This window comes from Lepus europaeus, chromosome 2, assembly GCF_033115175.1.
Source record: "Lepus europaeus isolate LE1 chromosome 2, mLepTim1.pri, whole genome shotgun sequence".
NCBI lineage: Eukaryota > Metazoa > Chordata > Mammalia > Lagomorpha > Leporidae > Lepus > Lepus europaeus.
In genome coordinates, this window is record NC_084828.1 from 110,594,906 (window position 1) to 110,618,543 (window position 23,638).

General features: G+C 42.8%; 1 protein-coding gene across 1 annotated transcript; it reads right to left on the reverse strand.

Moving 5' to 3' along the window:
* Positions 1 to 1,335: 1,335 nt before the first annotated feature.
* Positions 1,336 to 23,383, reverse strand: LRRIQ4 (leucine rich repeats and IQ motif containing 4). Its single transcript, XM_062178020.1, has 5 exons — positions 22,361 to 23,383; positions 16,851 to 17,024; positions 14,498 to 14,636; positions 11,254 to 11,450; positions 1,336 to 1,488 (listed from the first exon to the last, which is right to left on the reverse strand). Exons 1-5 carry the CDS (start codon positions 23,381 to 23,383, stop codon positions 1,336 to 1,338), a joined length of 1,686 nt encoding a protein of 561 aa, XP_062034004.1.
* Between the last annotated feature and the right edge of the window lie 255 nt (positions 23,384 to 23,638).

Below are 23,638 nucleotides of genomic sequence, written 5' to 3' on the forward strand. Positions count from 1 at the left end.
ATGAACACTAACAATGGTTACTGGTGTATAAATCCCCATAAAAAGTCAAACTTTCAAAACCCAGTATCAACATCACATCCTGTTAAAATAAGATCTCTTGTAGTTTAACAAATTGTTTACATATTACCTCTAGGGGTTTCTTTGAGAGAATTTGCTACATGAAACCTACTTAGTTCATTAACTAGAGCTTTTGTGTTGCTATAAGCAATTTTTGAAATTTTTGGTTTTATTTTACAAAACCATGAAAGTCATTGTGAGGTTGAAATGAATGACTACACGTTTCTACTCTGATATCCTCAAATCTAATTGCTTTCTTTCCCTTTTGCTACATTAATAATTAGGACTGCAATCATTTCTTGAAAGACACGTGAATTTAAAATAAAAAAAAAATTATCCAGTTGAGGTAGTTTTAGTTGCTGTAAATGGGGATTTTTGGGTAACATGAATTCCATGAATACCTATGTTTATGCAGAAACATACAGGCAGATTCAGAGCAGCTTTAGTTGTAATGCCCCAAAATGAGAAACAATCCAATGTTCTTCAGTGGGTGAGCGGTTAAACAAACTATGTGACTATGCAAAACCATTCAGAAACAAAAAGGAACAAAGTATTAATGATATAATACTTGGATGGATTTCAAATGAATTATGCTGAATAAAAATGCCAAACCAAATTACAAATTGTATGACTCCATTTGTATGACAGTCTGTAAATATTAGAGAAGTTAGAGATGGATAACAGAGTAGGGATTGGGAGAGGGATAGGTGATAGGTATAGTTACAAAGAAATAGCACAAGAGAGCCTTGTGTATTCTGTATCTTGATTGTGGTGGTAGTGATACAAAGCTATACTTGACAGAATCGAGTGAATGAGTAACTGATGAAATCTGAATAATCTGTCAATCATATCATTATAAATGTCATAGGTTTAGTATAGTACTGCGGTCAAGCAAGATGTCAACATCAGGGGTGGTAAAGAGTACTTGGACCTACCAATATATTTCTTTGGCATTTCCCATGAATCGACAATATCTTCAAAATAAAAAGTTTCAAAATTAGACAGAATGGTATAATGAACCCCTCCCCTGCCTGTGCAGTTATCAATCATGGCCAATCTTTTTTTACCTGTACCTCTTACCTACCCACATTATTTTAGAGCAACTCCTAGGTGCCATATCATTTTACCCATAAATATTTCAGTAAAACTAAGAATTTTTTATTATTACAAATAATCATAATTCTATGAGCAATTTTAGCGTGGTAGGTATCTAATTCCTAGATATTTTTCCTTCTTAATTTACTTGGGGCCATGATCTCAATTCATTAATTGACAAAATTATTTCTTATTTCCCTTTTCAGGTTTTCCTTTTGCATCCTTCTTTCCTTTTTTATCTTTTGGAGACGTCTTTCCTTTCTTTCGTGTTTTCACCAGTTCTGCAAATCTCCCGAATCCTTTCCGTACCATTGTTCCACGCCACCACGCCTGAATCTGAAAACAAGATTAAACTCAAACTCAGAATCAGCTGGCATCAAGGTTGCTGTGGTGTGAACATGGCTGGTACCATCTGAAACTCCTGTCAAAATCTGGTTCCCAGGGTAACAGGGTTGAAGTTGGTGGGACCTTTCAGAAGTGTTCGGGTCTTCCCACCATGCCTGCCCTCCCACCTATACTCCCACTCCTCTTCCTCCTCCCTCTCTTATTCCCACTCTTATTTTTTTACTGAGATTTGAAGAATCACCATGTTCCTGAAGTTGTAAATATGAAGTGTATGAAGTTTGTAACTGTAAAGTTATATAGTTCTGCATACATTCCTATGGACTTACTTCTACCCTTAGAAGTTTAAAAAGTTTAAAAACTTGCAATGGGACCACAAATCCTCTTAAGCTGCTGGATGGTAAAAATACCACCTTAAGTGTTAAAGTGATCATCTGGATAGGATTAAGTGTCTGGTAATAACAATAGATAGAATTAAAAAGGAGTGAATGTTCCAACATGGGAAGCAGACTCATAGAATGACAATTGCTTTAAATAGCACTCTGACTGCAGAATCAGCCCACAAGCCATTCTGGTCTGGCTGAAAAGCCCACAAGAGCATTTCAGGCATGCAAAGCCAAGACACAGTGGCAAAAAATGTCCTACATGAAGGATCTTGGTAGGTGAGACCCCAGTGGAAAGAAATAGTCATCAAAGAAAGAGGTACTTTTCTCTGAAGGGAGGAGAGAACTTCCACTTTGTTTATGACCTTGTCTAAATACTGACAGAGTTTGTGGATTGGACAGGCTTCCATAGCATAGGAAGCTTGTATCAAGAGCCTCAGGTGATCACCGACATCATACATAAGTGTTAATTGTTAAATTAACAATAGGAGTCACTGTGCACTAACTTCCCATGCAGGACCTCTGTGCTCAAAGAATTGTATTATAACTATGTCTAAGTGCTCACAAAAGATGTATCATTCTTGAGTGCTTCTTTAAAGTTAATTTTCTAAAAGAAGAAGAAGAAGAGGAGGAGAAATAACTTCAAGTTGCAATGACTTTGACAGGCCCTGTTTGGACTGTTGAGGAACAGGTTGGTTGGTTTGTTTTTCTGTGCAAATTGTTGAACTCTACTTACTATAGAGTTGGTCTTCTGTGTATGAAATTAATCAAAAATGGGTCTTAGTGGAGAATGGGACTGGGACTGGGATAGGGGGGAGGAGGAGGGGTGGGAGAGTGGGTGGAAGGGTAGATATGGTTGGAAGAATCACTACATTCCTACAGTTGTACTTTTGAAATGCATGAAGTTTGTATTCCTTAAATAAAAGTTTTCTTGGGGAGTGGGGAAGAAGTGTTTGGGTCATGAGGGTTTAGTGCTGCTCTTGCAGAGGGTGAAGTCCTTCAGGCGTGAGTGCATTCTCTCTCCTGTAGAGCTGTTGCCACCCTTGTGTTTTTCCTCTCTTTTGCACACACACTCAGTTGTGCTTTCACCTTCTGTCATGTTATGATACCCTAGTCAGATGCTACCGCTATGTCCCCTTGGACTGCCAGCCTCCAGAACTGTGAGCCAAAATGGACCTTTATTCTTTGTACAGCACCCATTTGGTCATTCTGTAACAGCAACAGAAAAGGGACTAACACAACAACAAACTGGTGATCGGTAAATCTCCTTGTACTGGAGTGGTCTTACAGATGTGGAGAATGGTAGGTGGTGAGAAGGGGAATCTGCATGTGTATACCCTACATCCCTCCTGTTTTCCATGTCTGGGCTCCCATCTAAAGGCTACCCCCTCTCCCTTTATTTCCTAGATCCCATTCCTTTCCACCTACTCAAGAACTCCCCTGTCCTCTGGTAGTAGACTCTTCCTAGAACCTCCCACTGGCCTCCATTTCCACCAGAATAAAAGTCCTTACAATGGCTTGCAAATTCCTACTGATCTGCCCTCTCCCTCCTGATCTCTCTGACTTTTTTTTAAAAGATTCGGTTTTTTATTTGAAAGGCAGAGTTACAGGGGTGGGGAGAGAGAAACACACACACACAGAGAGAGAGAGAGATCTTCCATCCACTCATTCACTCTCCAAATGACTGCAATGGCCTGGGGCTGGGCAAGGCCAAAGCCAGGAGCCAGGAAAGTGATTAGGGTCTCCCATGTTGGTACAGGAGCCCAAGCACTTGGGCCATCTTCCACTGCTTTCCCAGGTGTGCATGCAGGAATGCTGGATCAGAAGTGGAGCAAGCAGCAAGGGGCCAATGATGTGGCAAAGTTGGATAAGCCTCCACCTGCAGTGCCGGCATCCCGTATGAGTACCAGTTTGTGTCCCGGCTGCTCCTCTTCAGATCCAGCTGTCTGGTAATGTCCTGGGAAAGCAGTGCAAGATGGCCCAGGTCCTTGGGCCCCTGCCCCTATATGGGAGACCTAGAATAAGCTCCTGTCTCCTGGGTTCAGAGTGGCCCATCTCCAAACCTTGTGACCATCTAGGTGGTAAACCAGAGGATGGAAGACCTCTCTCTCTCTGTCTATAACTCTACCTTTCAAATAAAATAAATAAAATCTTTTAAAAAACTTTCTATAGTATAATTTTTTAAAAAAGGATGTTATTTATTTGAGAGGTAGAGTTACAGACAGTGAGACGGAGAGAAAGAGAAAGGTCTTCCAATGGCTGGTTCGTTCCCCAGATGGCCGCAACTGCTAGTGTGGGGCCAGTTGTAAGCCAGGAGCTTCTTCCAGGTCTTCCATTCAGGGCCAGAGGCCCAAGGACTTGGGCCATCTTCTACTGCTTTCCAGACCATAGCAGACAAAGAGTTGGAAGAGTAACAGCTGGGATTCAAACCAGCACCCATGTGGGATGCCTGTGCCGTAGGTAGAGGATTAACCTCCTGCACTATAGTGCCGGCCACTATAGTATAATTTTAAAAAGAAGAAGAGAAGCAGCTGAGACTTGAATTGGTGCTCACATGGGCTTAACCCACTGCACCCCAACACACTGGGCCCCTTCTCTGCTTTGAACTCCTCTCCAACCTTGCTCTGCTCTAGCCACATAGGCGTCCTTCCTGCTCAGATATTGTAGGCACAACCCTCAGGGCCTTTGCCTTCTCTGCTTCCCTCTCCAAAATTCGGATGGCTCCCTCCTCCAAAAGTTTGCTCAGCTGCCACTGCTATGAACTGAATTAACTTCCTCCAAATCTGTATGTTCAGGCCCAAACCTCCAATGTGATAGTATTTGGATACAGGGCTTTGGGGAGTTAACTAGATTTAGGTGGGGTGTGGGGGAGGGACTGCTCATGATGAGATTAGTGTCCTTTTAAGAAGGGACACCACAGAGCTGTTCCTCCCCCCACCTCTGCCCCTTCTGTAGGAGGACACAGCAAGTAGGTAGCTGTCTACAAGCCAGGGAGAGGGCCTTTATCATAGCTCTGACTTTCAGCCTCTAAAACTATGAGAAAATAGACTTCCGGTGTTTAAGCCGCCTGCTGTGGCATCTCAAGCAGACTAAGTTATCTGTTCAATGAAACCTACCACAACCAGGTCATTTCAATCGACCTCCACCCCTGTGCACACTCACACTACTTCTGGCAATCTCAGTTCCCTTTAGCTTGGGCGTCCCTCCTCCTCCATCAATCCCCCAGGGATCACTTACCACTTTCTAACATAGAATGTAATTTTATACGTTATAGTTCATGTTTCTGTTTCTTCCCCACTAGATTTTAAGCAATATAAGGACAGAGATATTTGTTTTGTTTGCTGATTTATCTCCAATGCCTACAGCAGTGCCTGGTACATAGTAGAAGCTCAATAAATATTTGTTGGATGAATGAATGAACAAATAAGGTAGGCGCGAGCATACTGTTCTATATAAGGTGGATGAAAGTAAGGTTGTCTGATAAGAGACCATCTGAGGAGAGGCTGAATGAAGTGAGGGGCAGAATCTTGTCCACATTTGGGAAAAGCATCTCTGGGAAGAGGGAAAGGTCAGTGTTACCCTGAGGCAGGAGCATGCTTGATCTTTGGAAGAATTCCCAGGATACCATGTGTGACTGAAGCCAAGTAGCAATGGGAAAGGTGAGACCAGAAGTGGACACAGCCCCCTAGTTAGAGCAACGATTCTCCAGGGAACAATACTGCCCTCTAGAGATATTTTTAAAATGTATAGGGCTTTTTGTCTGAAGCTGAAGCAATCTTCAATTGTGTGACAGGCATCCTGGTTCTTTAAGCCATGCCACAGCTGTACTTGGCATATGGTTTGAAGGCAAGTCATTTCCTGAGCTTCAACTTCCAAATGAACCCCACTGTCAAAGCAGCCCAAGAACACAATTGCCAATCCTTGTTCCTCCTCCCCCAGTGACCCCTCTGGCACTTTGTGTAAGAAAGGACCATCTCAAATGCATCCAAATTTTATTATGATGCATTGCCCTGGAATCTATAAATCTCTGGACACCACTCCCAAAAGATGCAATATACTAAATTTGATGTTGAGAAAGTGAATGACTAAGGAATGGTCATCCAATTCTTTTGCAAGACAGGTAGTTTCCAACTCTGCCTTCAAGAAAATTGACCAAAGACTAGTTGATAGGTCAGCTAAGATCTGCTACCTGATCTGGGTGGATTTAAATCTGTTTGAAAGGCAGAATTACAAAGAGAAAGAGAGAGAGAATGAATTTTCCATCTGCTTGTTCATTCCCTAGATGGCCACAACAGCCAGGCCTGGGCCATGCTGAAGCCAGGAGCCAGGAGCTTCATCCAGGTCTCCCACTTGAGTGCAGGGGCCCAAGAACTTAGGCCATCTGCTGCTGCTTTTCCCAAGGCCATTACCAGGGAGCTGGATGAGAAGCGGAACAGTCAGGACACAAACCAACACTCATATGGGATTCCAGCATTGCATGTGGCTGTTTAACTGGCTATACTACAATGCTGGCCCTAAGCCATTATATTTAAAACAAAACAGGCTAGCATTGTGGATTAAGTCACTGCTTACAACACAGGTATCCCATATCAGAGTGCTGGTTTGAGTCCTGACTGCTCCACTTCTCATCCAGCTCCCTACCAATCTGTCTGAAAAGAAAGCAGAGGATAGCCCAAGTACTTGGGTCCCTATCAGCCACATGGAAGACCCAGATGGAGTTTCAGGCTCCTGGGTTCAGCATGGCCCAGCCCAGCTGTTGTAGTCATTTGTGAAGTGAACCAGCAGATGGAAGATATCTCTCTCTTCTTTCTCTCTCTCTCTCTCTCTCATTTTCAAATAAGTAAATCTTTAAAACAAAACAATACAGGCAAAAAAAAAAAGCTTTTTCCATTCTTATAAGTCATCTGTGAACAAAATTTCTTGGTGCTTTCATCTGTAAAATGAAAAGCAGGAGCAGAAGCTATGATGAAAGCCGACTCAGTAATTTATAATATTCATGCACACAGATATAGAAACTAAGTGGAAAAAGGCTCTATTATTTGGTTGAGTCTTTCTAAAACATCCTGTGTATCTAGTAATTATCAACATTTGTAACAAATGTTATTTTGTTTTAGGTGGGTTGATATTACTGATAATTATACTGTAATGCCATCTAGAATATTAGAAAGCTTTATGGGGGTGAATGTTTAACCTAGTGGTTAAGATGCCCACTTGCCATCCGGGTTCATGTCCCAGCTCTAGCCCCTGACTCCAGTTTTGCTAATGCAGACCCCGAGAAATAGTGGTGATGGCTCAAGTAATTGAGTTGCTGACACCCACCTAGGAAACCTGAATTGAGTTCTTGGCTATGAGCTTCAGCCCTAGACAGAGGTCCCTATGGGCATTTGGGAATTCATGAGAATTCTTTCTCCACCTAACTGCCTCTATGACTCTCAAATAATAAAATTTTTAAAAAATTCAGGACCAACATTGTGACATGGTGGGTAAAGCCATCTGCAATGTCAGCATCAATACGGTCATGGATGGATCAATATGGTCATAAGTGTCATGGATGCTCCACTTCTGATCCTGCTCCCTGATGGTGGCTTGGGAAAGGCAACAGAAGATAGCCAAAGAACATGGGCCCCTGCCACCCACATAGGAGACCCAAATGAAGCTCCTGGCTTTAGCCTGGCCCAGCCCCAGTCATTGCAGCCATCTGGGGATGGCTAGCGGATGGAAGATTTCTCTCTCTCCCTCTCTTTCTGCAACTCTGACTTTCAAATACACAAATAAATCTTAAAACAAAAGATTTTAAAACCCTTGTGGCCACAAAAAATTTTTTTAATTTTAAAATTTAATTTATATAGAGCCAGCACTGTGGCTCACTTGGTTAATCCTCTGCCTGCAGCACCAGCATCCCATATGGGCGCTGGGTTCTAGTCCCGATTGTTACTCTTCCAGTCTCCCTCTCTGCTGTGGCCCTGGAGGGCAGTGGAGGATGTCCCAAGTGCTTGGGCCCTGCACCCACATGGGAGACCAGGAGAAGCACCTGGCTCCTGGCTTCGGATCAGCATGGTGCACCGGCTACAGCGGCCATTGGGGGGTGAACCAACGGAAAAGGAAGACCTTTCTCTCTGTCTCTCTCTCTCACTGTCTAACTCTATTTGTCAAATAAAAAAAATTTAATTAATATAAATGTCTTTATTGCCTAGAAATATAAAAGGTTTCTCTGAAAGGCTTAAATTTTTAAAAATGTATGCATATATGTGCATGTATACAAATATTTTCATATATATCTACTTAGAGAAAGAGAGACACTTCGAGGGAAAAGCAGAATTGAAGTACATATTCAAGAAGAAAAAGAATCTTGCAAAATAAGAGCCTGTCCAAGCATTTTTTAAAATTGATGTTGACAAGATTCCATTAGATAGATTTATAATATTGACCTAATAGCTCTATTTTAAAATGCCAACACTTAAAATTCACTGGAAAAGAGACAACTGACAGAATGAGAGAAATTATTTGCAAACTATGCAACTAATAAAGGATTAATAACCAGAATATATAAAGAGATCAAGAAACTCCACAACAACAAAACAAACAACCCAGTTAAGAAATGGGCAAAGGACTTAAATAGGCACTTTTCAAAAGAAGAAATCCAAATGGCCAACAGACACATGAGGAAATGCTCAGGATCACTAACTGTCAGGAAAATGCAAATCAAAACCAAAATGAGGGCCGGTGCCACGGCTCATAGGCTAATCCTCCACCTGCAGCGCCGGCACCCCAGGTTCTAGTCCTGGTTGGGGCACCGGATTCTGTCTCGGTTGCCCCCTTCCTGGCCCGCTCTCTGCTGTGGCCCGGGAGTGCAGTGGAGGATGGCCCAAGTACTTGGGCCCTGCACCTGCATGGGAGACCAGGAGAAGCACCTGGCTCCTGGCTTCGGATCAGCACGATGTGCCGGCCGCAGCAGCCATTGGAGGGTGAACCAACGGCAAAAGGAAGACCTTTCTCTCTGTCTCTCTCTCTCACTGTCCACTCTGCCTGTCAAAAAAAAAAAAAAAAAAAAAAACACCAAAATGAGGTTTTACTGCACTCCCGTTAGAATGGCTTTCATACAGAAATCAACAAACAACAGATGCTGGCGAGGATGTGGGGGAAAAGGTATTCTAATCCACTGTTGGTGGGAAGGTAAACTGGTACAGCCCCTGTGGAAGACAGTATGGAGATACTTCAGAAATCTGAATATAGACCTACCATATGACCAAGCCATCCCACTCCTGGGAATTTACCCAAGGGAAATGAAATCAGCACATGAAAGAGTTAACTGTAACCCTATGTTTATTGCAGCTCTATTCACAATAGCTAAGATATGGAATTAACCCAAATACTCATCACTGAAGACTGGATAAAGAAATTATGGGATATATATACCATGGAATACTACATAGTGATTTAAAAAAAAATGAAATCCTCTTGTTTGCAACAAAATGGATGAATCTGGGAAACATCATACTTAGTGAAATAAGCCAGTCCCAAAAAGACAAATACATACGTTCTCCCTGACCTGTGATAACTAATAGAGGACCTAAAAGGTAATCTAGAGAAGTGAAATTAACACTTTGAGATGCAATGACTTTGAACAGCCCTTGTCTCAACTGTTGAGGAACAGGTTTTTTTTTTTTTTCCCAATTTATTGAACTCTTTACTTAGTATAGAACTAATCATATGTGTATAATGTTAATTGAAAATAGATCTTAGTAAAAAAGAATGGGAATAGGTGAGGGAGGAGGAAGAGGGATGGGAGTGTGGGTAGGAGGGCAGCTATGGTGGGAAGAATCACTATATTCCTAAAGTTGTATTTATCAAAAGCATGAAGTTTGTATCCCTTAAATAAAAGGTTTCTGGGGGGAAAAAAATCCCTTGAAATTATGACCTTTACAATAATTTAAGCTTTGTGGCAAAAGAAATTTAGATAACAATTTTTAAATGTGCAAAATACTTTAAGGAAGGCTTCCATAGCCTTGGCAACTCATGACTAGAGCCTAGGGAGATTACTGACGCCATAAACAAGAGTGTCAAATTGTTAAGTCAACAACAGGAGTCACTGTGTACTTATGTCTCATGTGGGATCTGTCCTTAATGTGTTGTCCAATGTGAAGTAATGCTATAACTAGTACTGAAACAGTATTTTACACTTTGTGTTTCTGTGTGGGTACAAACTGATGAAATCTTTACTTAATATATGCTAAATTGATCTTCTGTATATAAAGATAATTGAAAATGAATCTTGATATGAATGAAATGGAAGAGGGAACAGAAGATGGGAGGGTTTGGGTGGGAGGGAAATTATGAGGGGGGAAAGCCATTGTAATCCATAAACTGTACTTTGGAAATTTATATTTACTAAATAAAAAAAATACTTTTAGGAAGTAGTCAATTAAAAATATGTAATTTCATTATTCCAGCAGTCATTCCTGAGTATATACTCATCAAAATAAATCTCTTAATATCAATTCCTTTCCTTTTGTTTCTCCTTTCTGTTGGAGCTTAGGCATTATTTTGATTTATTAACATGTGTTTGGGGAGAATATATTCCTATGAATTTAATTTCAGAAGCATAAATGAGATCTCACAAAATATTTACTGCAAAAGGGAGGGTGTTAGGTGTGACAAGGTTGAGGGCAAACGAAAGACTGACTTTTCCACCAGGAGAAATGGAGAATTGTCAATTTCAGCAGAGAGTGGCAAGATCCAAGCTATGCTTTAACAGCATTGGTCAGACTATCGACTGAGCGCGTGTTGTATGGGGAGCAGGCATAGAAACAGGGATGTTGCTTAGGAGACAAATGTAGTCATCCTTTGTGAGATGATGGGGAACTGGGCAGTTGAAAAGAATAAAGACTATTGGCTAAAGTGGACACATTCCTGGCCTGTTTGCATATTCCTGTCTCCATGGGCCCAACAGGCAAGAGCAGAAAGATAAGGCTCTTGGCCCTTTGATGCCAGTTAGTACCCAGAGCAGAATTCGGATCTCTAGGTCCCCGGATCTATAAATGCTTCCATTTCTCATTTTTCACCCTATCTTACTGCCTTTGTTAACCTTTTTTTCCTCCAGTGAAATTGTTCAAGAAAGTTTCAGGATTTGAAGTTTTGGCTTCTTTTGTCTGTTTGTTGGCTTCTTATATGACAAAGAGATAAGGGACATAAAAGACAGAAATACTGGGGCTGACATAAAATTCTTTTCATTAGCCCTGGAGAGTAACTTCCGGTTACTTTCCAGATGAGGTGTGATGTTTGAAGGGCTGCCCCAAAGGAAAATCCCTGGCGGTGTGTCATTAGACTTGCTCCAAAGCAATGGGAGCGCCTTCATGGGAATCTGTGCTGAATTTACCTTTATTGCCATTCGTTTCCTATTTCTGCTTTGCTTAAGGTAGTCCCATATGACCTCGATGTCTTTAGCACACACGTCTACAGGGGGTTCTTCCATGGGATTGTCCTTCAGTGTCAGAATCTTAAGATTCACGAGGGAATCCAAATTCTCTGGAAGATGAGTGAGTAAGTTGTCATCCAGCCATAGTTGTTTCAAAGCTGACAAAAAAAATGTTAATGAGGGATTTACCTTAAGAATAAGCAATATTAACTTAGTACCTAAACCTGCTCCGGTATGTGAGGGATGCAACTACTCTGCACTTATAAGAGGAATGAGAGGAAGGATATATCAGAATTAAAAAAGCTTTTTACACCGTCTAATAAAAGCTCTGTCTTTATGTTTGTTGTTTCTTTTAATGCAAGGGTACTTCAAAAAGTGTGTGAGGGCAGTCATTGGCTAGTGGTTAAAGATGCCTGTTAGGACATAGCCCCTATCTGTGAGGATGTCCCATATCGGAGTGTCTTGGTTCCACCCCCAGCTCCAGCTCCAGCTCCTGACTCTGTCTTCCTGCTACTCACACCCTGGGAGGCAGCAGTGATGGCTCAAGTAATTGTGTTCCTGCCACGCACATGGGAAACCAGCACTGAGTTGCCAACTCCAGGCTTCATTCTGGCCTAGCGCAAGCCGTTGTAGGCATATGGGAAGTGAACCGGAGGATGGCAGTTCTTTCTGTCTGTATTTCTCTGTCTCTCAAATACCTTTTCTAAATTAAAAAAAAAAAAAAAAAGTCTGTGGAAGGAGGCGGGCATGTGACACAGTAGGTAAGTCACCACTTGGGATGTCCACATTCCTTATCAGAGTGCCTGGATCAAGTTCCAGGTATTCTGCTTCTGACCCAGCTTCCTACTAATGTGTACTCCAGGAAGGCAGCAAGTGATAGTTTAAATATTTAGGTGCCTGCCACCCACATGGGAGACCCAGATTGGATTCTCAACTCCTAACTTTGGCCTGGCTGTTGTGGGCATTTGGGAAGTAAAATGGTAGATGGAAGATCTCTGTCTGTCTCTGTCTTTCAAATAAAATGAAAATAAATAATTTTGTTTAAGTTTGTGCAAAGTAGAATTGAAGATAAATTTGTTTTGGTACAAAATATGTTTTTAAGATTTATTTATTTATCTGAAAGGCAGAGTTAGAGAGAGAGAGAAGGGAAGACAGAGATCTTCCATCTGCTGGTTCACTCCCTATATGGCTGTGACGATCAGGGCTGGGCCAGGCCAAAGCCAGGAACCAGGAGATTCTTCTGGGTCTCCCATGTGGATGCAGGCTTGGGCCATCCTCCATTTCTTTCTCAGGTGCTTTAGCAGGGAGCTGGATTGGAAGAGGAGCAGCCTGGACTCCAACTGGCACCCATGTAAGATGCTGGTACAGCAGGCTGTGGCTTTTTTTTTTTTTTTTTTTTAGATTTATTTATTTATTTGAAAGTCAGAGCTATACAGAGAGAGAAGGAAAGGCAGAGAGAGGTCTTCCATTTGCTGGCTCACTCTCCAATTGGCTGCAACGGCTGGAGCTGGGCTGATCCAAAGCCAGAAGCCAGGAGCTTGTTCCAGGTCTCCCACGTGGGTGCAGAGTCCCAATGATTTGGGCCATCCTCTACTGGTTTCCCAGGCCATAGCAGAGAGCTGGATCATAAGTGGAACAGCTGGGACTCAAAGCGGCACCCATATGGGATTCTGCAGGTGGCATAAATAAATATTAGAGGGGCCAGTGCTGTTGCAGAGCAGGTTAAAGCCCTGGTCTACGGCACTGGCATCCCATATGGGCATGAGTGCGAGTTCCAGCTGCTCAACTTCAATCCAGCTCTCTGCTATGGCCTGGGAACTCAGTAGAAATGGCCCAAGTCCTTGGGACCCTGCACCGCCGTGGGAGACCCAGAAGACACTCCTGCCTCCTGGCTTCGGATCAGCACAGCCCTGACTGTTGCAGCCATTTGGGGAGTGAACCAGCAGATAGAAGATCTCTCTCTCTCTCTCTCTCTCTCTCCCTCTTCCTCTCTGTAACTCTTCCTTTCAAATAAATAAACAAATATTTTAAAAAATAAATATTAGAGACAGGAAAATAGTAAACAGTGTTTCGCTCCTCCAGGCGCCAAGGACAAGGACAAGGACAAGAATTTACGCTCCGGAGCCTTACCAAGGAGAACTACATCCTACCTCACACCCAATTTTTAAATGTCTTGTGGGCAGGCAACAGCTTTTACTCTCCTTATCTTGCATCCTACTTCATTAGAGAACACCCATAGTTTGAAAACATGTCCATAAATCTGGGTATTCAGCACACTATGACAAAAGACATTTTTAGGGGCCTGTGCTGTGCATAGCAGGTAAAGCCACTGCCTACAGCAGCCACCATATGGGTGCTGTTTCAGATCCCAGCTGCTCCACTTCCATTCCAGCTCTCTGATGTGGCCTGGGAAAACAGCAGAAGATGGCCCAAGTCCTTGGGCCCCTGCATCTGCATTAGAGACCTGGGAGAAGCTCCTGGCTTCAAGTTGGCCCAGCTCCAGCCATTGCAGCCATTTGGGGAGTGAAGCAGGGGATGGAAGACCTTTTTCCATCTCTTTGTCTCTGTCTCTCTCTGCTTCTGCCTGTTTATAACTCTGCCTTTCAAATAGATAAATCTTTTATTAAAAAAGACATTTTTAATATGGCTCCATTCTCAGCAAAGGCTTATTAAGCAGATGGATGGACTGATGGATGTACAAACAGAGAATGACTTAGCCTAGTGAAAAACCTTTGGATGTTTAGGAATCACATATGATTTTCCATATCAATCATATAGCTCCAAAAGTCCCCTTGCTAATTGCACTATTCTAGGTCAATACTTTTCTTTTTCTTCATGTAACTCAGTGACCTATATGAAAATCTACTGCAGGACCCCAATTCCAAATCTGGCATATAGTCTACTCAGTAAATCATTGCTCGTTGTGTAATGAGTGTATGGATGAATGATAATGTTCTTAGTATTTGTTATTTACTTCTCTTTCCAATTTCCAATAAACAATCTAACTGCCCTGTGAGGCTCTTAGCTGCACTAATTAGGGCACTTGGGCTCTGGAATTTGAGCAGCAAGCCCTGCAAAAAGGTAATGGATTAGGGCTCAGCTCTCCATACACTGGGACAGGTCCTTAATAAAACAAGGAAGCAATTCAGCATGGGCATTCCTAGCCTCAAGTCTACTAAGCTGCAGATCTACTAGCTTTCCTTACCTTGTGCTTGGCAAATGGCATCTGGAAGTTGCCTAAGTAAATTGTGCTGGCAAAAAAGAACTTCCAGGTTAGGCATTGACCCCAAGGAGACAGGCAGGTATTCCAGATAATTGTTCTCTATGTAGAGCTCTTTAAGACTCTGAAATAACACAAGAGTCTATCTTAATGATCCTTACCTTGATAAATGAATTATCATTACCAGAATCATTCATGAATGCCCATGTACTTTCACTGTAGAAATCATGAATTGGGATAAAGGGGAAAACATACTTAAAGAACCAAAACCAGAGGCTGGAGCTGTGGTGTAGTAGGATAAGCCTCTACCTGCAGCGCCAGCATCCCATATGGGTACCAGTTCGTGTCTGGCTGCTCCTCTTCTAATCTAGCTCTCTGCTGATGGCCTGGGAAAGAAGTAGAGGATGGCCCAAGTGCTTGGGCCCCCACACCCACATGGGAGACCCAGAAGAAGTTCCTGGCTCCTGCAGGGCTCCTAGCTTCTGGCTTCAAATTGGCCCAGCTCCAGCCATTGTAGCCAGTTAGAGTGAACCAGCTGATGGAAAACCTTTCTCTCTGTCTCTACCTCTCTCTGTAACTCTACCTCTCAAATAAATGAATAAAATTTAAAAAAAAGAAAGAAAAACCCACAACCAAGAAATAAAATTATTTTTGAGTGAAGCCATTGTACTTGGTTTCCATTGATGCAAGGAGAATAAAATATGGGAATCTAGTGCTTATTTACTTCACTAGAACATTAGGGGAAAATAATTTTTAGCTTGCTCCTTTTTTTTTTTTTTTTTTTTTTTTTTTTTTTGACAGAGTGGATAGTGAGAGAGAGAGACAAAGGTCTTCCTTTTGCCATTGGTTCACCCTCCAATGGCCGCTGCGGCCGGCGCATTGCGCTGGTCCAAAGCCAGGAGCCAGATGCTTCTCCTGGTCTCCCATGCAGGTGCAGGGCCCAAGCACTTGGGCCATCCTCCACTGCCTTCCCGGGCCATAGCAGAGAGCTGGCCTGGAAGAGAGGCAACCGAGATAGAATCCGGCGCCCCAACCAGGACTAGAACCCGGTGTGCCGGCGCTGCAAGGCAGAGAATTAGCCTGTTAAGCCACGGCGCTGGCCGCTTGCTCCCTTTTAAATGACTAATTTTTTAAAAATTTATTTATTTTGAAAGAGTTACAGAGACAGGGTTAGATAGATAGTGAGCTTCCATCCATTGGTTTACTTCCCAGGTGGATGCAATGGCCTGGCCTGGGCCAGGCTGAAGCCAGGTGCCAGAAGCTTAATCTGGGTTCCCATGTGGATAGCAGGGGCCCAAGCACTTGAGCCATCTTCCACTGCTTTTCCCAGGCTGTTAACTGGGAGCTAGATCAGAAGTGGAGCAGCTGGGACGTGAACTGGTCCCCATATGGGATGCTGGTATCATAGGTGGTGGCTTTACCTGCTATGCCACAACACTGGCCTCTTAATAACTAATTACCTGTGATAATTGCTACATAATTATAATTGCCTCAAATATCAACCCAACATTGTCTACGTGGAAGTAGGCAAAATGCACAGATATGGGTTTGGGTGTATTCAATTTAAGTATTTTCAAGTCCACTGGGCAAAAAGTTAGTATTTGTGTTTCACCATAAATAAGATTGTGGCATAACATGCACAAGGAATAAAATAATAGAAGATGTTCTATGAACACAACCTAAAGGGAAGGAGAACTGGGACCAGTACCCCTATGTCATAGTGAGAATTACCTGTGCTGTACATGCCATTGTTTGGTTCTATAACCAGCAGTTACATGGTAACCCACATCAATATCATTACTAAGGGTGCAATAGCAGATGCATTTGAAAGAATAAGGATACATCTCATCTACAAAGACATGCTAGTAAGACTCTTTGAGTGACATTATCTTGTTGGCTCACTAGGGTTCAGCACAGTACTGTGAACTTACATTCAGTATGAACCTAGTGTTACATGATTATTTCTACCAGGACCCCGGGCACCAAAATACAGGTTCCCAATCATTTCACTTATATGATGATTTAACTTTGAAATAGTACAGTGTTCAGGAGCTACTTATAAAAAGTGGAAATTAAGTCGAAAGAGGTATGACTCAAGTTCGACAATAAAACATGCCGGACCACACAGTAGAAAGAAACCAGACAGGGCGCACCCAGCAGCAATCACTGGAAGATGTTATGGGAGTTGTCCAGTGGTAGTGATGGTAGCTTGGAGCTGGGAACCTAGTACGTGTGATCCACATTCAACCTGTGGGGATAACTTGTACTTTCTCAGGGTCAGCCAGCTTAAGGGGACAGGCACCTGTGGTGCTTGGCCTGTTCATTTGGGGCAGTTTACCTGCAGTTTCCCAATACTTTCTGGCACAAGGGTAAACTTGGATCCACGGTCTTGTCCAATGTAGAGTTTCTCTAGAGACACTAAAGAAAAGACTTCCTCTGGAAAGGCAGAGAACTTATTTGCTGTGAGCCCAAGAATCTTCAGTTTTGAGAGAAAGCTCAATGCTGAAGGTAACTAGAAGTAATCCAAAAAGATAAGTTTCAGGTCGAGATTATCATTAACACTCAGAAAATCAATCAGGATTTGAGTTTAGGCAGATTGCTACACAAAATGTTGAGCAACAGGAGCAGGTGCCTGGTGCCGTGGTAATTCACTGCTTGGGATACTCACATCCCATATCTGAGTGCCTGCTTCCAGTCTGGGCTCCTGTGTTTCCAATCCAGCTCCCTGAGAATACACTCCCTGGGAAACAGCAAATGATGGCTCAAGTTCCTGGGGCCCTGCCACCCGTGTGGGAGGCTGAATTTTGGGCTTCTGGCTTCAGGCTGGCCCATCCCTGGCTGTGCTAGGCATTTGGGGAGTGAATGAGCAGATGGAAGCTTTCTCTATGTCTCTCGTCCTTTCAAATTAAAAAAAAGGGGGGGGGGGTGGAGGGGAGAGGGAAGAAAACCAGAAAAGAAATCAAAGAAAAACTTTATATCTTCCATGAATATCTCGAATAGTCATACTTTCTTCTTCATTTGTCAGCTCAAAACCTGCATCACTGTCATGCCCATCTATTGGTTTATTTCTGGCCCTCTGGATCACATGGAAGAAAAATCTCATTCTTAAAATACGTGACACAATTACCCAACTGATTAAATTTCAGAGATGCTTTCTTTTCTTGTCAAGGGTGAAGCCCAGCGATATAGCTCGGCAGTTTCTTCACTCACGGGTTCCTTTATTTGGCTTTATTCCCAACTGCAAAATCCTTTCTCACAGTTCCCCGCCTTAGCCCTGGGTATTCCTCTCACCCTTTCTCTAATCAGTCACCTACTTTTCAAGTCATCTGGAGCTCAGCTCAGATCTACCGCACAAACACACACAGCTACACCCTTCTGCAGCCCGGTGGAACAGACAGCGAATGAGTCACTAACAGTTGGACAAAAATAAAGCTCACTATATGGATAGCCTATCTGTAAACATTTCACACATCTGGAAGCTCCCAAAAGACATTTCTCTCTCTCTGTCCCCTCCCCGCCCCGTGTGTGTGTATGTGTGTGTGTGTATGTGTGGTGTGTAGGGTGATGACTCATTTTTCCTTAAAATGTTGTTTCCAGGTTTATTAATTTATTAACTTAAAAAAATTAGGTCAGGTCAATCTGCAGAGAAACTGATGTTTAAGCTTCCTTGACTATTGTGAAATTGTTCAGACACAGAGATCCCTTCAGTACAAGGCACCTGCGTTCAAAATAACGCAGTGATTTTTAATCACTTCATCATAATCTAATAATTTCTTATTACTCTTTTCTAACCCCTAGAGTTAGCTTTTTAAAATTATTTATTTTACTTATTTAAGAAGCAGAGAGGCAGAACTCCCATGTGTTGGTTCATTCCCCGAATACCAAGTCACCAAGCGCTGAACCAGGTCAAAGCCAGGCAGGAGCTAGGACCTCACTGGCACGGACCCACCTATTTGAGCTATCGCCCGCTACCTTCCAGGTACACATTAGCAGGAAGTGGAATCAGGAGTGGAGTGGACTTCAACTCAGGGACCCCCGTATGGGATGTGGGCATCCCAAGTGGCATTTTAACTGTTGAGCCAAATACCTGCCCCGACGTTTCATTTTCCAAGCACACTGAATGCTCAGAGACTTTTCTCAGGACAGTCCAGCTCCGTAGTTTTATCACAGTCAGATTAAAGTATAAGGGAGATAAATCTGGACGTACAGGAGATCTGCAGGGCATCAAGGAAGGCCAATTGCTGCTGACACTATAATTGAGCTGTCACATTTTGAGACTGAATGTGTCATCTTGGCTTTCCTTTACAAATAAAATCCATGTAGGTATATGTTGAAAATCAGTTATTTTGTGCATCTATCTAGGCAAAGAGAAGTTACTGACCAGGCTTCAAGAGCCAGAAATCCATCAAAGGAGTCCTTGCAGTGGAAGAGATAAGGTGCTGGCTTAAATGCCAGGTGTCCGTAGAGACAGAAATGCCTTGAGGGGTACAGGATATTAGCATGAGAGGAAATTGCAAAGGAAAGACAAAGCCCTGCAAATACCATCAGAAAAACTGAAGACTACAATGCAAGGGTCCAGAGCTCCATTTCAGTGCAGTTTGATTGGGGGTGAAAGTCAATATTGGATGAACCTTCTCTTTGTTAAACAGTTTGAGTGTAATTCATTCCTGTGATCTTTTACAATTTCTCTCTGGGAGGATTAGGTGTTATTCTGGAACGAGGGCAATGTATTATCCCTCCTGAGCATGCTTTATATCCAAGACTCTCAATCCAACTGTGGAAAAGAGACTCTGTCTACTGAAAGGACCTTCCTCCACACGTGGTGGAATGTCGTGGAGATGGGTGCTCCCGGAACTTTGAAACTCCCCAAGGTGGTGGCTATCTCAGTAGAGACTCAGTCCTAAATTCTCTGCGTAAATCATCGGACAGTTTTATAACCCAACAGCGATTAGGAAAAAAAGAAAGAAATTAGGGCCTTGTTATTCCACGGTAACCTGTTTCCTTGCTACCTTGCTTTGGTGTAATATAGCTCTTGCCTGCAAGTTTTCTCATGAATGAAAATATTGCAGGAATACCAAAGACAGCAATGTGTGCAGCATGGTGCCATCATTGATTACTACACTTGATCTCAGCCAAAAGGCCGAGAAGCGATTACTAAAGTCAACTAGTGAAAATTTGAAACTAGGGAAGTACACTTAGTTGCTTGTGTCTTACCTTCAAGATCACTGGAAGGTTCTGGAAAGCATAGTTCTTCAGCATTTTCTGGTTCAAGTTCTCTTTTCTATGACCTATAGACTATCAGCTTTTCCACTCTGTCTAGCGACTTTTTGTCTGAGAGAAAGTGTTGAAATACTTTGGTTTTTCCTACACTGTGTTTGTAAATATTCATCTTGGTAAGTTTCTGAGTTTGTCTTTTGGACTTAAAATTTGAGGTAGTTCTAATGGTGTGGAAATTTGTAATTATACTGTGCTACTCATTATGGTATGTAACTTTGAGTCTGTTAATGAGCATGAGGACTGTGAGGTCAATAAAAAAGAAAATGCTTTTTAGGGTAGTGAAGTTACTATAATTTACTAAAGTTAATCATCTTTTCAATAAAAATATTACATACTTTTAAAAAAGGAAAGAAAAATTCTAGAAGTTGAAAATCAGTCAGAAGGCTTAAAAAAATTTAATGTCTAGGACTTTTATAATGTATAGTAACACACGAAACTCCCAGGCCAGGAAAAGCAGACCTGTTATTTGGTTAAAATTGTTTGTTTCCAAATCATCCCTTTTTTCTTTCTACAGTCATTTTGCTTTTAACAGCAGCTCTGTTTTTTAAGAAATTATTGTAATGATGATTGGCTTATTTTATTTGAGAGGAGGGGAGAGAGAGAGAATGAAAGAGAGAGATCTATCCATTGGTTCACTCCTCAAATGCTGGCAATACCCAGTACTGGTGAGGTCAAAGCCAGGAGCTGAGAGCTGCATGTAGGACTCCATATGTGTGACAAGGACCCAACACCTTGGCCTCCACCTGCTGCCTCCCAGGGTACACATCAGCAGGAAGCTAGAAGTGGGAGAGGAGGGGCCTTAACTACTGTGCCAAATGCCTACCAAGGTCCTGTTCTACATAATCCTAAAATATTAAAACAAACACATGCACGCCCACCACCCAAATCTTTTAATAAACAAAATGAAATACTGCAATTAAAATTGAGTTCCTCTATGATCCCTTTTCCCATTTCATTGACTTCTTTCTTTTCTCTTTCCAGAAGCAGCAATCCTCAGGAATTTAGTAAATTTTCTTTCAACCCATATTTTTATACTTTGGTTACATATATAAGCATGCATAGGGGCCAGCACTGTGGAAGAGTAGGCTAAGCCTCCACCTGTGGTGTGGCATCCCATATGCACACCCGTTCGGGTCCCAGCTGCTCCTCTTCCAATCCAGCTCTCTGCTATGGCCAGGGAAAGCAGTAGAAGATGGCACAAGTACTTAAGCCCCTGCACCCTCATGGGAGACCTGGAAGAAGCCCCTCGCTCCTGACTTTGGATCGGCTCAGCTATAGCCGTTGTGGCCATTTAGGGAGTGAACCAATGGAAAAGGAAGACCTTTCTCTCTGTCTCTCTCTCACTGTCTAACTCTGCCTGTTAAAATAAATAAATAAATAAACATGAATGAAATAGGTGTTGTGTGTATACACATATATTTATATGTGTTCTTTTGTGTGATTTAAAAAGACATAAATGGCATCATAAAGTTCCACAATTTTGTGTTTTTCTTTTGAATAAACATCAGAATTTTGAGATGTACCCACACTGGCCCATAGCATTCCACATCACTTCAGTTACTGTATAGCATGCCATTCTGTGACTACTCCACTGTTTACCTGTTTGCTTCTCTGCTATCTCCCATACTTTATGATTATTAACAATATTTCAATGACCATTTTTGAACATGCAACCCTGCATGCACGTGAGAGAGTTTCTCTAGGAAAAAAAAAAAATGCTTTTTCAGTTTCTCTGGAATGGAACATTGAGGTCTAAGATGTGTCAGAAAAAATCTGTTGTTGAAAGTGGCCCTGGCATCAGGTGGTCTTTGTTAAGAAATTGAACCCTTGGGGCCGGTGCTGTGGCACAGTAAGTTAATCCTCCGCCTGTGGCGCCAGCATCCAATATGGGCACTGATTCTAGTCCCAGCTGCTCCTCTTCCAATCCAGCTCTCTACTATGGCCTGGGAAAGCAATAGAAGATGGCCCTTGGGCCCTGCACCTGCATGGGAGACCAGGAAGAAGCACCTGGCTCTTGGCTTCGGATCAGCACAGCTCTGACCGTTGTGGCCACTGAGGAGTGAACCAATGGAAGGAAGGCCTTTCTCTCTCTCTCTCCCTCTCACTGTCTATACCTCTTCCTCTCAAATAAATAAATAAAATCTTTAAAAAAAAAAAAAAAAAGGAATTGAACCCTGGAGCCCTGCAGCTCTGGGTGAAAATCCTGATTTATCACTAACAGGCTGTTTGGCCTTGGGAAGTTAGTTAAACTCTCTGTCGCTCATTTTCCTTGTATATCAGTGTGGAGAAAAAGTTACTGTAAGGATGACATGAGACACTCAATGTAAAACACTCGGCTCAGTGACTACAACATCCATGCTCTAAACAAACATCAACTCCTATCTCTGACGCCCACTGTCACTTAGGGAATAAGAAGGCAGTAAGTGCCACCTTGTTGGACATCTTTGGCAACTCTGGACTTCAGCCACAAAGCCAGTTCAAATGTGCTGTATAGACAGAGAAGTGCACCAACCCAGGGCAGCAAGGCCCTAGATAAGAGCAGAGTGACAAGCCAGCAAGGGGAATCACTACCTGTCCTATTTTATTGTCATCCAGCGCCAGGACTTCCAGGTTCTTCAGCATACAAATCTGCAGCGGGCAGTGGTCCAGATGGTTCTGGCTGAGATCCAGGAAGTGCAGGTTGACCAGGCGCCTGAAGGAGCGCCGCAGCCCCCGCAGGCCGGTGTCTTGCAGGTAGAGCAGGTGCAAGGAGGTCCACCTGCAGAGGAGGCGCGGCACCTTCTCCAGGTGGTTCCCGCTCAGCCCAATTTCTGTCATCTCCGTGAGCTGGCTGAGAGTGTGCGGGAGGGACTGGAGGAGGTTGTGGGATACGTCGAGCACCGACATCTTTTCACACCGGCCCAGCGAGTCGGGCACGAAGGGCAGGTTGTTATAAGCCACGAAGAACTTACGCAGACTTGTCAGGTTCCCTATCTCCTCGGGGATGGCGCTGAGTTTATTCTCATCCAGGTCAATGATCTCCAGGTTGTAGAGAATGCACAGCTCCTGCGGGAAAACTTCAAATTGGTTTTGCTTCAGGTAGATCTCCCTGAGTTTGGTCTGGTTCACGATTTCCTTAGGTAGACATTCCAGATGGTTTCCCGTGAGTCCGAGCAGCTCCAGGTGGTGAAGGTTCTTACAGATCACGATGGGAATCTCCCCCAGGTTGATGTGGTAGAGCCGGAGCTCACGCAGGGCATGGAGGCCGCTGATGACAGGGAGGGAGGAGGCGAGGATGGGGTTGTAGCTCAGATCCAGGCCCTCCAGGCTGCCCAGGCCACCCAGTTCTGGGCAGAGGTTCTTCAGGTTGTTCTTGTTCAGGTAAAGGATCTTGATGTTCTTTAAATGCTGAATATTCTTGGGAATTTCTTCAATCAGGTTATTTTCTAAATGCACTTCTTCTAACTCTTTGAGTGCTAGTATCTCCAATGGGATGGCTGTCAAGTTCCGATTAGCTGCATCGATGAAAAATGTCCTGTCTGTGACCTGCTGCGGATCAGGTCTCTGAGGAATTTTAGGTGAATGTTCTTCCGATTTTATGATGTGTTTGGCCATTATGTTGAGGAAAGCTTCAAATATTCAAAAGCTGAGATACCGTGGATAAAGGGGGAAAAATTAGAATTTACCTGCCACCACCCTTTCTATCCCTAAGAAACATAAAATTAAAATATAGTTGATTCAACTTAGTACTTGAATGTATGAAGCAACATGAAATGTAGGTTTTTGTTTTATGTGAGCAGAATTAAAATGTAGGCTCCTCTTTTCCTAACAGGTTGAATCACATCAAATTTATATAGGACCATATATATA